The 14155-nt window shown below is 36.2% G+C and overlaps 1 protein-coding gene across 1 annotated transcript in view; it reads left to right on the top strand.

The window, feature by feature from the left end:
- Positions 1 to 14155, top strand: part of pard3aa (par-3 family cell polarity regulator alpha, a) — a 426774-nt gene that overhangs the window by 286050 nt on the left and 126569 nt on the right. Inside the window, 1 exon segment of the mRNA XM_042714045.1 lies at positions 7371 to 7578. Within this exon segment, the coding sequence (XP_042569979.1) occupies positions 7371 to 7578 (208 nt within the window).

Below are 14155 nucleotides of genomic sequence, written 5' to 3'. Positions count from 1 at the left end.
GAACATGTTTCAAATCAAGTACCTCAAAATAAGTTTTTTACACTTCCCATCATGCTTTGCACAGGACTGGATATGGGGAGGGAAAAACTGTTGAAATAAAGTGTTATTTTATGCAGTTTTTAGTAAAATGTGATAATAAGGAGACTTTTTCATGTCTAATGCTCTATTATGTGGGCATTTTTAAAAGACTTTATATTGGTGTATTTTGGTGCGAGTTACCATTGGTGAAGTGTGGGATTTTGTGTGAGTACCTGTGGTTGGTTGAGGACCTGGTTTAAAATAAAGTCTAAAATACTTAATTAAAAAAAAAAGCAACTTTTAATGAAGTAATAGTGCATGATGTACACATAGTAACATCCTTAAACTGCAAACAACTAACATCATGTGTAAAGAAAAGTTATATCTTACTTGCTAATGTTTTTATAACACTTTGGCTAAACTTGCATGGACAGTGGTTCTACATGATGTAAAATATTATCTCTACTCAGATATTTCATGTAGGATGAACTAAAGCAAACCGAGTAAACTCAACTAAAAGTAGACATGTCCTTATAACTTGATTTTATATTCATGTCCAAATAACATGGTACAAACAAGTGAAACCACAAACCATTAAATAAACATATGACTGACAAATATTCATCACATTAAGAGTATGTTAAATATGTTTTTACATCATGGTGATAACATCATGCTAAAATCCACTACACATTTTTTATTACGGTACATTTATAGTTAATAATAGTCGACTGGTGTTTTACCTTCAGTCGTTTTGAATTTGAATTACCTTGACTTTTGAGATTTTTTTTTTAAAGCATTTTCCTTGTATTATTTCTGAACATAAAATATGTATAAGATAAGTTTGTACAAGATTCAATCAAATTTCATGCAAAGATATTTAACAAGTGATTTGTTTAACATATACATCATATTGACAACTTTATGTTTGGTGCACTTGAAATAGATTTTTTTGTAACTAGAGGGTTAATAAAGCACAAGTTACTTGAATCATGTTGTAGTTACATTTTCAAGATGACTTGTTAAAAATAGAGAATCGGTTAAACATTCTGAAATTTTTTTGATTTTTTTTCCTTTTTGCCACATCGCCCAGCCCTAGTACATACTTTTAGAACATAGTATAAGTAGGAGAACTGGGATGCAGCAATGGTCTTTACTTGGCCTAGTAAGAAACCCCTCAGATCACTCTAGAAACCAATGAACAATACTCTGATAACACCCTAGCAACCACTAGAAGCTGCATGGCAACATAATCTCAGTCTCATTAGAGCTTGTGCCAGTGATTTTTTTCTTGTGTGCAACGACAAACATGGCGCGAGCTGAGTTTCTGATTTGTCAGATTCTTATGAATCTTTTATCTTTCTTTTAATGAGTCAGTCAAAATAATTCATAATACATCTTTAAATTCACTTTTGCATTACCAGTTTGAATCAGACTCACAGTGAATCAATCACTGACCTGTGGGCCTTTTTTTATATTTTTTGTTTAAGTCTCAAACAGATTACAACTAGCACCGTATCACTCGAACAAGATAAAAAAGAACAAAAAAACCTGCATTAAACACACACAGATTACGACTAGCATTGTGTTACTCGTAGTCAAGAAAACAACACATAAATGCCAGATCATGGTACTGAGTTTTGCATGAACAAAAAACACTCATATATGTAAACATAGCAGTCTAGCTTGATCATTATTTAGTCCAGCCAGTGCATCATCATCTACTTTCTTAAACTCCTGTTTTCTCTTTATATTGAAAATGGCAACTCATGTAGTCACAGCTATTACCATAATTGCACAGGCACAGTAAAGGCAATCTGACACAATATCAATGCCGATTTCATCAGTTGTCTCGCACAATGACTGGCCCAGAATATTATGAGTCGCCCACCAATTGAGGTTCACTTTATAGACGGCACTCAGTAGAGAAACAAGGCAGCAGGTCTCAGGGGAGGTCTTGTGCTGTTCTGAAGATTAGACTAGCAGAAGAGATCCTCCCGCTGTAAGTAGGTCAGGCCTTCCCTCAAAGACCCGAAAGGAAATAAACAGCCAATGAGCATGTGTAAAACTTTCACTATTCATTTCCCCATGACCAAATGAATTTCCAGACATACTCGCTGGGCATTTTTCTCTAATGGGACCTGGGTTTAAAGGGATATTTCTCAATGCTCGCAGACTCAGTGATTTATTAAATGCGTTTGGGTTCTTTTTTTTACGGTTCATTGATTGCTTGTAGCAGCAATTTGTAATTTTTTTTTTTTCATATTTTAGATTGTTTAATTCATTAACCCATTTTAAAATGTTTCATTGCCACAGTTTACTGCACTGAAAGTGTAAGAAAGAAGTAAAGAATCTAATTTATATATGTGTGTGTGTGTGTGTGTGTGTGTGTGTGTGTGTGTGTGTGTGTGTGTGTATGTGAATATCTGTTAAAGTGTAATTTATTTCTGTGATGTGCAGCTGAATTTTCAGCATCATTACTCCAGTCTTCAGTGTCACATGATCTTCAGAAATCATTCTACTGTGCTGATTTGCTGCTCAAAAAAACATTTCTGATTATCAATGTTGAAAATACTTGCTACTTCATTTTTATGCAGAAACATTGATATACTACCATTCATGTGTGTGTTTAATAGAAATTAATTGTTTTATACAGAAAATATGCATTAATAACGCTACAAAAGGTTTTCAAATGCATTCTGAATCTTTCTATTCATCAAATGCTGTTTCTTCTGAATCTTTCTATTCATCAAAGAATCCTGAAAAAGAAAAAATAAAGTTTTTAAAAACATTTTTAACATTAATATTAGAATGCATAACAGCATATTAGAATGATTTCTGAAGGATCATGTGACTCTGAAGACTGGAGTAATGATGCTGAAAATACAGCTGCGCATCACAGAAATAAATAACATTTTAAAATATATCCACATAGAAATTCGTTCGATCCCAGAGTCATGTTGGAATGAGTTTATGAAGTCTGTCCGGCAGACCTGTCTAGCTAACACTTGCGAGGGGGGGAAATCACATCATCCCTTTGTTCTCCATTAAAAGATTCCATTACAAGCAAGCAGAATTTTTGTTTTCAAAAGAGTCAAATTATTTGCCTCAGTCACTTTGTTCTTGTAAGCTGTGTCCACATTGAGCTAAATACTGTCTTATCTCTTCGGCGGAGCAATAGAGGGCAAATGCGTGAGATCCCGCGGTAGAAGCATATTGCATTTCTCACCTTCCAATATTCAAATAACTCTGTTTTTCAATTTAGATAAGACGAACCTGCCTGAGCCTGTCACCGAGGTTAAAAGTCAAAAGTTGACAGATAAGGACAGGCATTTTCTTTCCACACACTTTTATTTACATAAAATGTGAATTTGGCATCACCCGAGGAAAAATGTGTCACTGGGAGATATCCAGCCGGGAAAATAAGTTGGGCTGTGTTTTGTTGTGTTTTATGTTTTTTTAAATATCAGACTTAAATGCGCTCGGCTCTTTTTCCCACCGGGAAATATCCAGAGCGGCAATTTCAAGACTCCATTAGAAGTGATGGGCGTTCTAAAGGAGAAATGAATACCGTGGCACGTCAAAAGGAGACGACTAATGATGCCTTTTGATTGCGGTGTCAAAACATTTACCACTCAGTCCTGTGTGGCTGAAATTTGCCGTTAATTACCGTAATTCATTTCTTTTTACATTTCAGTCAACAATTAGCAGAACCGTAACTTACTGTGATAACCGCTTTAATGAAAACGCCATTGATCTGTGAAGCCGCTGCTGTATCGACTGTGACTCTATAGGCATGAATCTTCTTTTTCAAGTTAATTGGGATGTTTATAAATGAGAAGAGCCCTGTCCAATCCATTCTTCCCTGTGTTATTGGATACACGTTATCTCGATAGTCCACTTTAGACATTCTACTAACTCTAAGTAACTTTGCAATTGCATGTCAGCTACCTCTCTTTAACTGTCTACATCGGTGTGTTTTTGCTTTTCTTAAAAAATTATATTCAGTTTATGAAGGTGCTATAAATCGATTAGTTGGTCACACTTTATTTTAAGGTCCAATTCTTACTATTAACTAACTATGACTATGCATTTTGCCTTAATAAACTGCTGCTTATTAATAGTTATTAAGGTAGTTGTTAAGTTTAGGTATGGGTTTGGATTAATGGATCTAAAACACGGTCATGCAGAATAAGGCATTAATATATGCTTTATAAGTGCTAATAAACAGTCAATATGCTAGTGATATGCATGCTAATAAGCAACAAGTTAATAATGAGAACTGGTCATTAAAATAAAGCGTTACCCAAATGACCAAAATATAATGACTTCATTAATTTCAAGAAATTCACCAGACTCAAGGCCAGACTGAAATTTTTGAACTTTTGTTGATGCACATACTGTCCGAAATCCTTTCCATCAGACGCGCTCTCTTAGACAGCGTTAGAAGATGTAGAAATGACCACAATGACTAATTCCTAAAGCCTAGTTTTAATTGTCAAATGCATTTGAGCTTGGTCACCTCTGCTCTCAGCCATCCGATAAGCACCCGGTGAGGAAAAAAGAAAAAAAAAAAGAGAAAGATAAATGATATCCACCTAAACCTTGTTAGCGTTATTATGATCTCCTGAGCTCAGAAAGTTTTGGATTTATTAAAAAAAAAAGAATTCCATAATTGCACTGATTTCACACACTCTCCTTGTCTTATGCTGATCCATTTGGATATAATTTCAGTAGATGGCAGAATGACAGAAAACACTGACAGTGAATTGCACAAGTGAATAAAACAAAAGGAACGAGTGCCCACACTCTTCCCCTCACTAGCATTAAACCGTTCATCTGAGCACGCCGAAATATCCGTGATGCTCTCTCGCTTTCATGAGGCCTTTCTTCCAGCCATCAGAGATGTGTTGGTTATTAATAAGCTGTAATCACACAGGCATCTGTCTCCAGCGCCGTTACGTGGCTCTATTCAAAAGCACTTTGCTTTTAGTGCCCTCTAATTTTTTCCTCCTTTCTGAGCGTTTTTAAACTTACAATTAGTGACAAATTAATCTCGTCCAGACCATCAGGAATGGAGACAGTAGCTGTAATCAGACGCTTGCTGAGCAATATCAGCCAGCTGCGGTCCCTTATGATTATACTGATATGCGACATATCACGAAGATAGGTGGTGGAGGAGGAATTAGCATTACAAACCATACTTCAAAATAAAATGTTCCCACTGACAGTCACTCACTTTTCCAAAACAGCATCGAAGTACTTGCATTAATATATCTTTAATGAAATACATCATCCCATTGACTGGAATCCATAAAATCAGCGTTAATAAAATCCATGGGCTATCAGATGTTAAGAGTGCTCTCAGAAGAGATGAACTCTTTGTCTTCCAATAGTGTGGTGACGTGATAATAAACCCTGTTAGCAAAGCAGTTCTTTCTGGAATGATTGCAAACACAAACCTTGGTACACATTCAGCAGTGTTGGGGAAAGTTACTTTTAAAATTAAAAATTAACAATATTCAACAACTCCCTAAAAAATAAAAAAACAACTAAACGAATTAACATTTTACTTTTTATGTGTGTTACATTACTTCCGCGTTACTCTTTCTCATCTGGCCTGGGCTTGCTTGTTTGTTCTTAATATAAAAAAGTTCTGTTTTTGGCAAATTCAAAAGCCCTTTCACACCAAAAGTGAAATGAATGTGCCTCAGGCTGAAGGGAATGTAAATACACATCTGTACAGTACAGGCGCAGCTCAAACAAACCTTTCAGCTGTGCTGCTATTCTGGATTACATGAAGAACAGACACAGGAGAAGAAAGTTCAGCACTCTTCAGCAATAAAACAAACTAAACAAATGAAACACAAATGTTATGTTTATTCAAGGTAATTTTTGCTTATTATTATGGCTGAATTGGATCATCAAAGGTCAGCAGCAGAGATATTGGTTAATAAACTTGGATTAAACACAAAGTAAAGTTATTTAACATTTCATTATTGCAGGTTTGCGTCATATTCTGAGTTTGCATTTCACTGTCTTTATTAATTTTGAGAGAAGAGTAAATGCATGTTCATTTAGTCTAAAACCACAGTAACTTCATGTTCACACAGCGCACACAACGCCTCTGCACTCACTCCTGATTCCTCTCAACATGAGGACAGGAGAGCTGCAGTCAACATGAGGAAACAAAGTAACTGGCGTTACTTATTTGAAAAAGTAACTGAGATATTTTCTTGTAAATTAAAAGTAATGTATTACTAGTTACTTGAAAAACATAATCTGATTACGTAACTCATGTACGTTACTTGTAATGCATCACCTGCTACACTTCACATTCAGACTGCTCTTTTCCTGACAGTCGAACTCCAGAGTTTCTATATTCTGACAGCATGATGTCTATACCTCGCTTCAGCAGGAGGAATGATTATACGGTAATCGATGGTCAAAAAAAAAAGAGAAAATGCAGTACAGCTGAGACAGACTAGACTTCGTTCAGAGCGATGAGGTGAACACAAGACACGCCTCTTCTGGTGCACTTTAGCCTTTTGAACTTCTAAGTTCACTTTCTCTGTTAGTTTTATTGGGTCAGTGAGGAATAACGCTAATAGGCTTCCTACACTGCTACTGGGTAACCGAATTTGAGACAGCCGAACTGTGATGGGAAGTTGTGACCCCTTAGAAGCAAAAAGATAATGGGGTTCCTTCAGACTGAGTAACCTCTGAGGTAAAACTCGCTAAGGAAAAATGAAAAGAGATTCAGGCAAGATAAGGAGCTCACGAGCCTCTGTTAGATATTGTTGGACTTGAAGACGAGGTCTCATTAAGATATTTCATTAAGTCAATGTTTATAGAAGTCAGACCATTGAGGGTTTCTGCTTTTAGACATGACATTAGCCTGAATTCCTTCTCCAAGAAAATGTGGTATCAGTTGAGGTACTGTTATACAAATTACTGGCAAATTTTGCCCTGGCAAAACCACCTCATTATTTATTTATTTATTTATTTATTTATTTATTTATTTATTTATTATTAAAATGCATTTAACTGAAACAGTCGTTTCAGTTGAATTACTGTTAAATAAATCACTAGATATTTTATTTTGTTATTTTATTTTATTGAAAATGTTAGTGTACATGTTAGTAATATTTTCCTGGCAAAACAACCACCTTAATAATAATAATGATAATTAATAGTCTGACTTCAATGTTCATGAATTGCCATTGTCTTATTTAATTTTTTATTTGCCACACCTAACCCTGTGTTGCTATTTCGTAAGAGCTTGCAGTGATGTACACATAGTCTGACTTCAATGTTCATGTTTATCTGTTTATCTGTCATGTTTCTCTCAGTGGAAGAAGATACAGAGGAGAGTTCACGATCAGGCCGTGACTCCATTTCCACAGCCACGGATCTCACCCTCCCACCCTCCAACACAGAGAAACAGCTGAATGGAGGACGCACCAAAGATGACAAGAAGAAGGAGCGAGGAGGGAAGGACAAGAAAGACAAGAGCAAAGCCAAGAAAGCTGTGCTGAAGGGCCTGGGTGACATGTTCAGGTAGAGTGAATGACCTAATGTGCTCAAATCACTTTATTCAGCTAGACTTAACATAATGTATTGAGTATTTGGGAGTCCCTGGTAGGCTACTAATAGGACGACCGTGCCTTGTTATTTTATTTTATTTTATTTTATTTTATTTTATTTTATTTTATTTTATTTTATTTTATTTTTAATTTAATTTAATTTTACTTTACTATTTTATTTTATTTTATTTTTTATTTTAATTTTAATTTCATTTTAATTTTTATTTTCTTTAATTTAATTTAATTTAATTTAAATTTTATTTTTAATTTTAATTTTATTTTTTATTTTATTTTATTTTTACCTTGATCCACACTCTTGCTATGATTTGTTGATGCCATAATCATTTTATTTTATTTTATTTTTACCTTGATCCACACTCTTGCTATGATTTGTTGATGCCAGATGCAGTTTTGACAGAGGTTATTTTTAATAAAGGAATGTTTTATTCATCAATGCAAAAGTTTCCTGCTTATATTCATCATTGGTAATTGCTGGATTTTAACATTTCTGAAATAAATACATTAATGTGCAAGGCAGCAAACGTGTAGCTTTTATGTTCCTGTAAACAGCTTTGTTGCCTAGTTAAATGTCACCCCAACTGTGACTGATTTGCAGAATTTCACCGCCAGCTTCACCCTACATAGAAGTTGAAGCAAACTCGGAATCGGTTAATTTCTAAAATAAATCCATATGGAGGATTAACATTTACTCGGCTTCTCCTCGCAAAGCTCCTCCAGAGGCACGAGACAGGCACAGATAACACACTTCTGGGGGCTGCTATCATGAAAAGGTGCTTTCCTGGTCTCCCGCCCCTCTGGGCTCTTTGAAATAGCGGTTTGTGCATCTGTTTGGTTGAGAACACAAGTGTTTCCCAATGCCAGGCTAATTAAGCCGCGGCCTCCATTAATTATTCTGATTTGGTGCTCATTTGAATCCCGCATAAATTATCCACACTCTTATCTGCACAATAAGTTGTTTTGAGGTGGATTAGCGTAATGGGATTGGTTTGCATAATGCGTTGCATACAATAAAAAACGACAAGTGTTTCCAGGTCATGTTTCAGGAGCACTAAAGGGTTAGTTTTAGTGACCCTGGATTCATGCTCCACCACTCCAGCACTCTTTTGTCCTTTAGAATGAATTCAATGGACAATTACTAGGCCATAATGAGATGTTAGGTTGTGGCTTGTGCTTTGAGCTGAATTTGATTAATTAATTAGTAGTAGGAGCGTGAAGACTTCAGCATTCATTTTAATCAGCGTTAACAATTGTTAGTGTAGCGTTACGATTAACACGTGTTATGTCCATACTTTCATTACTTGTTAAGTTGTCAGAGATTAAATGAAACGGAAGTACAGTATCTTTTTTCTTCTTTCTCAGTATTGTTACGAATATTTTGAGTGCATCAGATTATCGTAAAAGAGAAATATGTAGGGTGCGGAATTGGTTATATCCATCGAGGCAAAAATGCCCCTGAAATGAATAAAAATGCAGCAAAAATCCATTACATGCTTATAAATATTCATAAGCAATACCACATGAGCAAGAGTGCAAAAGTTTGCCAAAAAGTCCCAAACAGTAGAGCCATTGCATGTCTTCGAAAAACATTTACAATTTCATTACTAAATGAATCCACGTTTTTGAACGAATCGTTCTATGGATTGACTTGACGACTCACTCAGCCATTTGCTTTTTTCCTAAATGAATCAGCTATTTTGAATGAATCGTTTGTCTAAATGAGTCAGTGATTTGCCGCCACCTGCTGGTGGTTTTATTATAAGTTTCATTTAAGTTGACTTAATGATTCAATGCTGCCGTCAACATGGGTGTTTCACTCAAAAATAAATGTGAGCTTGTGGACGGTTGTAGAAGTGCAGATTTAAGTGGACTAAATGATTGGAGAAGTCCCGCATACATCACCATACATCATGGATGAATCATTCACAATAAACTGCAACATGTATTTGCATTACTTTTCTATTTCATTTATTTACTGACAAACACAAATCCCATCTCCCCTCTGTATTTTGAAATAAAAAAAACATTGCACAATTGAGGTCACATTTACTGTCGCTCAGCAAAATTTTATGGGCGAAATAGGAATACGAATTCCTACAATTGGGAGTTTTGTGTGTGGGCGAAAAATTTCACCACACCGATTTTGCTGGTGTTCAAGTTGGTCATGCGTCTCAATGCTATTGAAAATGAACTTTTTTCCCCACAAAATGTTGCTGAAATTTCGCTAATGTGACCGCAACTGTATAGGAGATATAGTATGTCTGAGTATGATGGGTATTGTAGTTTTAAAAAGTGTTGAATACTGTTGTAGATGTTATTTGTAGCAATAAAATATTTGTAGACGATTTTTTAAAAATACAGAAAACCGCAGCACTTCGTTTTTTGAAGATAGTGGTACCAACCAATCAGTGCTAGCTGTTGATTCAACCGCAACTTTCCCAACCACGTTCACTATTCATCGCTTTAGAGCTGAAGTGCATGGTATACATGCTATAATGCTGAACATTGCTGGAGGTCACCCAAGGTTGTGATGTGCTCATCTTGCTCAGGCTGTTCAGACTCGTGTTGTACTGAGACCTTGAGAACACCTGGTCCATGCTTAGTCCTGCTGGCCTCCCCATGGAGAGGAGCTGTTTTGGATTTACAGCTTTAGTGATGAGGCAGAATGAGCTTCAGGTGTTTGTCATCACACACTGCTGGCAGCTTTCACAACCCCTGCTCTGGGCTCGTGGAACCCTATTGCTGCTTTTCTTCTTCTTATTATTATTATTATTATGTTTTTATTATGCTAAAAGGGTCCAGAAGAGGTTGCGTACCATTTTTGGGAGTTGCCAACAGGGCGGCTCAGTGAAAAGTTATATATTTATAGTGTTCTTTATGTCTCAGGAAACATATGGGCTCAATTGTTGAAGTCTTTCCCAGCTGTTCATCCAACTTGCATTAAATTGGCGTACATCATCTAGAGACAACCTTGACAAAAAGTTGTCAAAAGAATATTGATTTGTTAAATCACAGATTTAAGCTAATAAAATTTCCAGGCGTTGCACATAATGAATACATTGGCCTGTATCCTGTTCACACAAAATCCAAAGATCACCAAACTTGGTACACATGGATGTCAAGGCCATGTGAGGAGACATGCCAGTTTTCATCAGTTTCTGATTCTAGGGGAAGTTGTAAGTCAAAAAATCATGTAGCCTAATGTAAGAATGAAACATTTGTTTACATCATCCACACAATCTATTCTTTCATATTTCACATGTATGGTCAGTTTTGGGATTATTTTGGTGTCAGGATATGGCCCAGGTCTCTCTCTCAGTGCAATCTTTTTTTTTTTTTAATCAATCACTAAGAGAAAATTGTAAATCAGATTGCTTATAATGCAGTTTTCCATAACAAGCTAACAAGTGACATGTCGAAGTATAATACATAAGGGTATGGTTATGTTCAAAGCCGTAACCCTAGTAGGAGCAGTAGAAATATACTTAGCAAACCCACCAACAATTATAGATGGAAGGAGGTCAAATTAACTTAATAGCAAAGGAGTCAGAGTTGAAAATGTATATGCATTTAGGGAGGGAGTGGGAAGGCTTGTGAATGTTCATTAAGAACTGAAATGCAGGTCTGGACCCCAGCGGAGACACTCACGCAGCACAGAACCATCCTCCTTCACTCTCATTACATCTACTCCTCCTCTGAGAGCCATTAGAAACTCCCATCACTGAGAAGATCACACACACACACACACACACCCAAGGAGGACTCTGAGGCGTTTGCAATACACCGCAATTGGAGCTCATCTGCATGCGTGAGTAAACGTGCACTGATGAGCTCTGCACTTAATGGACACACTGATTGAAAGAGCATTAAAATCAGAGCTGAAAGACAGAGGGAGGAAGAGAGGAGAAGAGAGAGATGAGGTGATCAAAGAAGAGCAAGAGATAAATTACAAATCCAGAATTACTAAACAGCTGAATGAATGGCCAGGCAAGTGGAGGCTAAATAAATAAAAATGCATACTTACATACATGTATACATACATGCTGTAGATATACAGTATGCATACATAAAATTTTGTCCCTGTCCCTTAGGTTCTAGAATACACTCTCAAAAAGGTGCTTAATTTCATTTGATTAATAAGTTTGCCATATTTATGTATTTATTTGTTTGTTTTTGTCAAAAGTGTTCTTGAATTCACTCTTAGTAAAGGTATAAGGTATATATGAATTGAAGTGCTGTAGAAGTCACAACAGTTCTTCATTCCTCATATTTGTTCATTTGTTGTTATTATTATTATACTTAATGGTTAGGGTTTTTTCACTGTATCTAGAAACCAGAATCAGATTATCATAGAAATTTAAAGGTGGACTGTTTTGATTTGGGCCAACAGCTAACCACCCAGAACACCCTAACAACCACATACCAATGTCTTAGCAACCACCAGAACAGCTGAGCAGTCTGACAGTAGCATGCATGATGTTATTAGCTTAATGGTAGCTCTTGATGTAAGCCTTTCTTCAGCCCACTTGGTGCATGAGGTGACTGTATATCTATGGGTATTAGATGTCATGCTGACTGCACATGGATTGAATGAATAGGTCATCAGCTATGAACTGTGACATGCATGCAAGCATGCAACAAATGAGCTGAAAGGGGGTAGATGCGACTCATCTTCACCTGTCCTACAGCCTTTATCATGCATGCATTATAAATGTATCTGGCATTGTCTTGACATGGCCTTTAACATTAGCTCCTAACCGTATTAGGCCTGTTGATGTGGCCCTGTTAGAATGTCAGTCAGCTCACTGTACCTGATTGTAGGGACAGCTCACCGCTTCATTTATTCATAGTATTTCTCATATTTATATTCATGTATAAATTAATATTGCATTATTAATAGTATTAACAACAAATATATTTAGTATTAAAATCAGGGCTGTTAAGTGAATACATTTTTAAAATCTGATGATTTAAAACATGATTTAATTTATCAAATGAATAGCAAATGAATTGTCAATTTGTTTTGAGAAATTACCCCTGAAAGATAATTTAGTCATTATAGTGTTAAATGAAAATGTGAAGTGGCATTTAATTATATTTACACAGATTCTTCAGAGGTGGCATGAATGCATTTACACTGCAATTAGAATTGCATAAATAATGCTATGAGGTTAATGGGTTTTAAATGGGCATTAATGGATTTTTTAGAAATGAATATTGAAATGTTATTATCATCATTATTGTTATTTTGATGAAGTGAAAATCTAAATAAGAAACTAAAATCGTCAGTCATTCAGTTATTCAGTCATTCATTCAACTGATTTGTTCAAATGCTGATTCATTCAGAAATGAAGTGAGTCTTTATGAAATGGGTCATTGAATCATTGAATCATTGAATCGATTCGTTCAAAACCGTGGATTCATTCAGTAACAAATCAACGCTGTGTGTTGCTCAAAAAGGCACATCGGTTCTGCTGTGGCTTTATTTGGAGCTATTTTTGTTGGCGAAATTGAACAAAAACATAAACACAGTATTGACTTACTGTTTATTTAACTGCATAAAATCAATAATTTGTAATCATGCAGACATTTGGGAAAACAGCACTCTTGCTCATGTGATATTGCTAAACTATAATATAAGAAAAAAAAAACCATACAGGTGCATTTTTTTGCCTCCATATCTTGAATTTTAGGGTCCTACTGTATAACTTCTTTCTAACAGGCTTCATTACCCAGCCATTGTTTCTTCCTGGATAATATGAAATGTAATGTTACGTACAGGTCTGGTGTGTCTAAATGCGTTGATGACTTTAACATGTTATATTTTCCATTTTTAATCACAACAAATTAACTTGTTAAATTGACAGGCCTGATTAAAATATATTTTAAAAAATAATGACAGTTCATTTTAGGTTTCGACTATACCTTTAATGGTCAGAGGGGGCAGATGTGCTCATTGGCCACAAACATATGGGCGGCTTGAGTAATCTGTGCTGGAAGAGTGGAGAAATAAGGGATGAAAACAGAAGTAAAAGACATAAACGAGTGCATCAGAGTGAACTGGGGCACAGGGAGGAGGAGCGTTAGAGATTAAGAAAACGACTCCTGTTTTCACGCAACTGGTCACGGCAACTTTGGCTCAGGGGCAGACATGCCTCTATGGCTTGCATTAGCGGACACTATTAATAGGATGTAATTGCAAGTCCTGATGCCCTCTCACATTGAATTACTCCACTCACACACCACAGACCCTTCCCCCTTCACTGACCTTCAAACCTCTATGTAGCACCATCCTGAACTCCCATCACAACCTCCAGGCTTAAGCGACAGCAGGGCCTCGGGGACCTCAAGGGGTCCGAAGGGGGAAGAGCACAGATGCCACCCCCCAACCATCTTTGTTATTTTTCCTTGTTGAGTGAACATGTTGCTGGGGTAATGGTACCTTTCATACATAGGGATTAGATGCATGATGTAGGCGTTTATATGCTTTTCCATTTGCACAGCCAGGTCCCTCAAATTGTTCCAAAGTACTA

This window comes from Cyprinus carpio, chromosome A24 (assembly GCF_018340385.1).
Source record: "Cyprinus carpio isolate SPL01 chromosome A24, ASM1834038v1, whole genome shotgun sequence".
Lineage (NCBI taxonomy): Eukaryota > Metazoa > Chordata > Actinopteri > Cypriniformes > Cyprinidae > Cyprinus > Cyprinus carpio.
The sequence above is the reverse complement of the archived record's forward strand: the minus strand, read 5'-3'. Positions and strand labels throughout refer to the sequence as shown.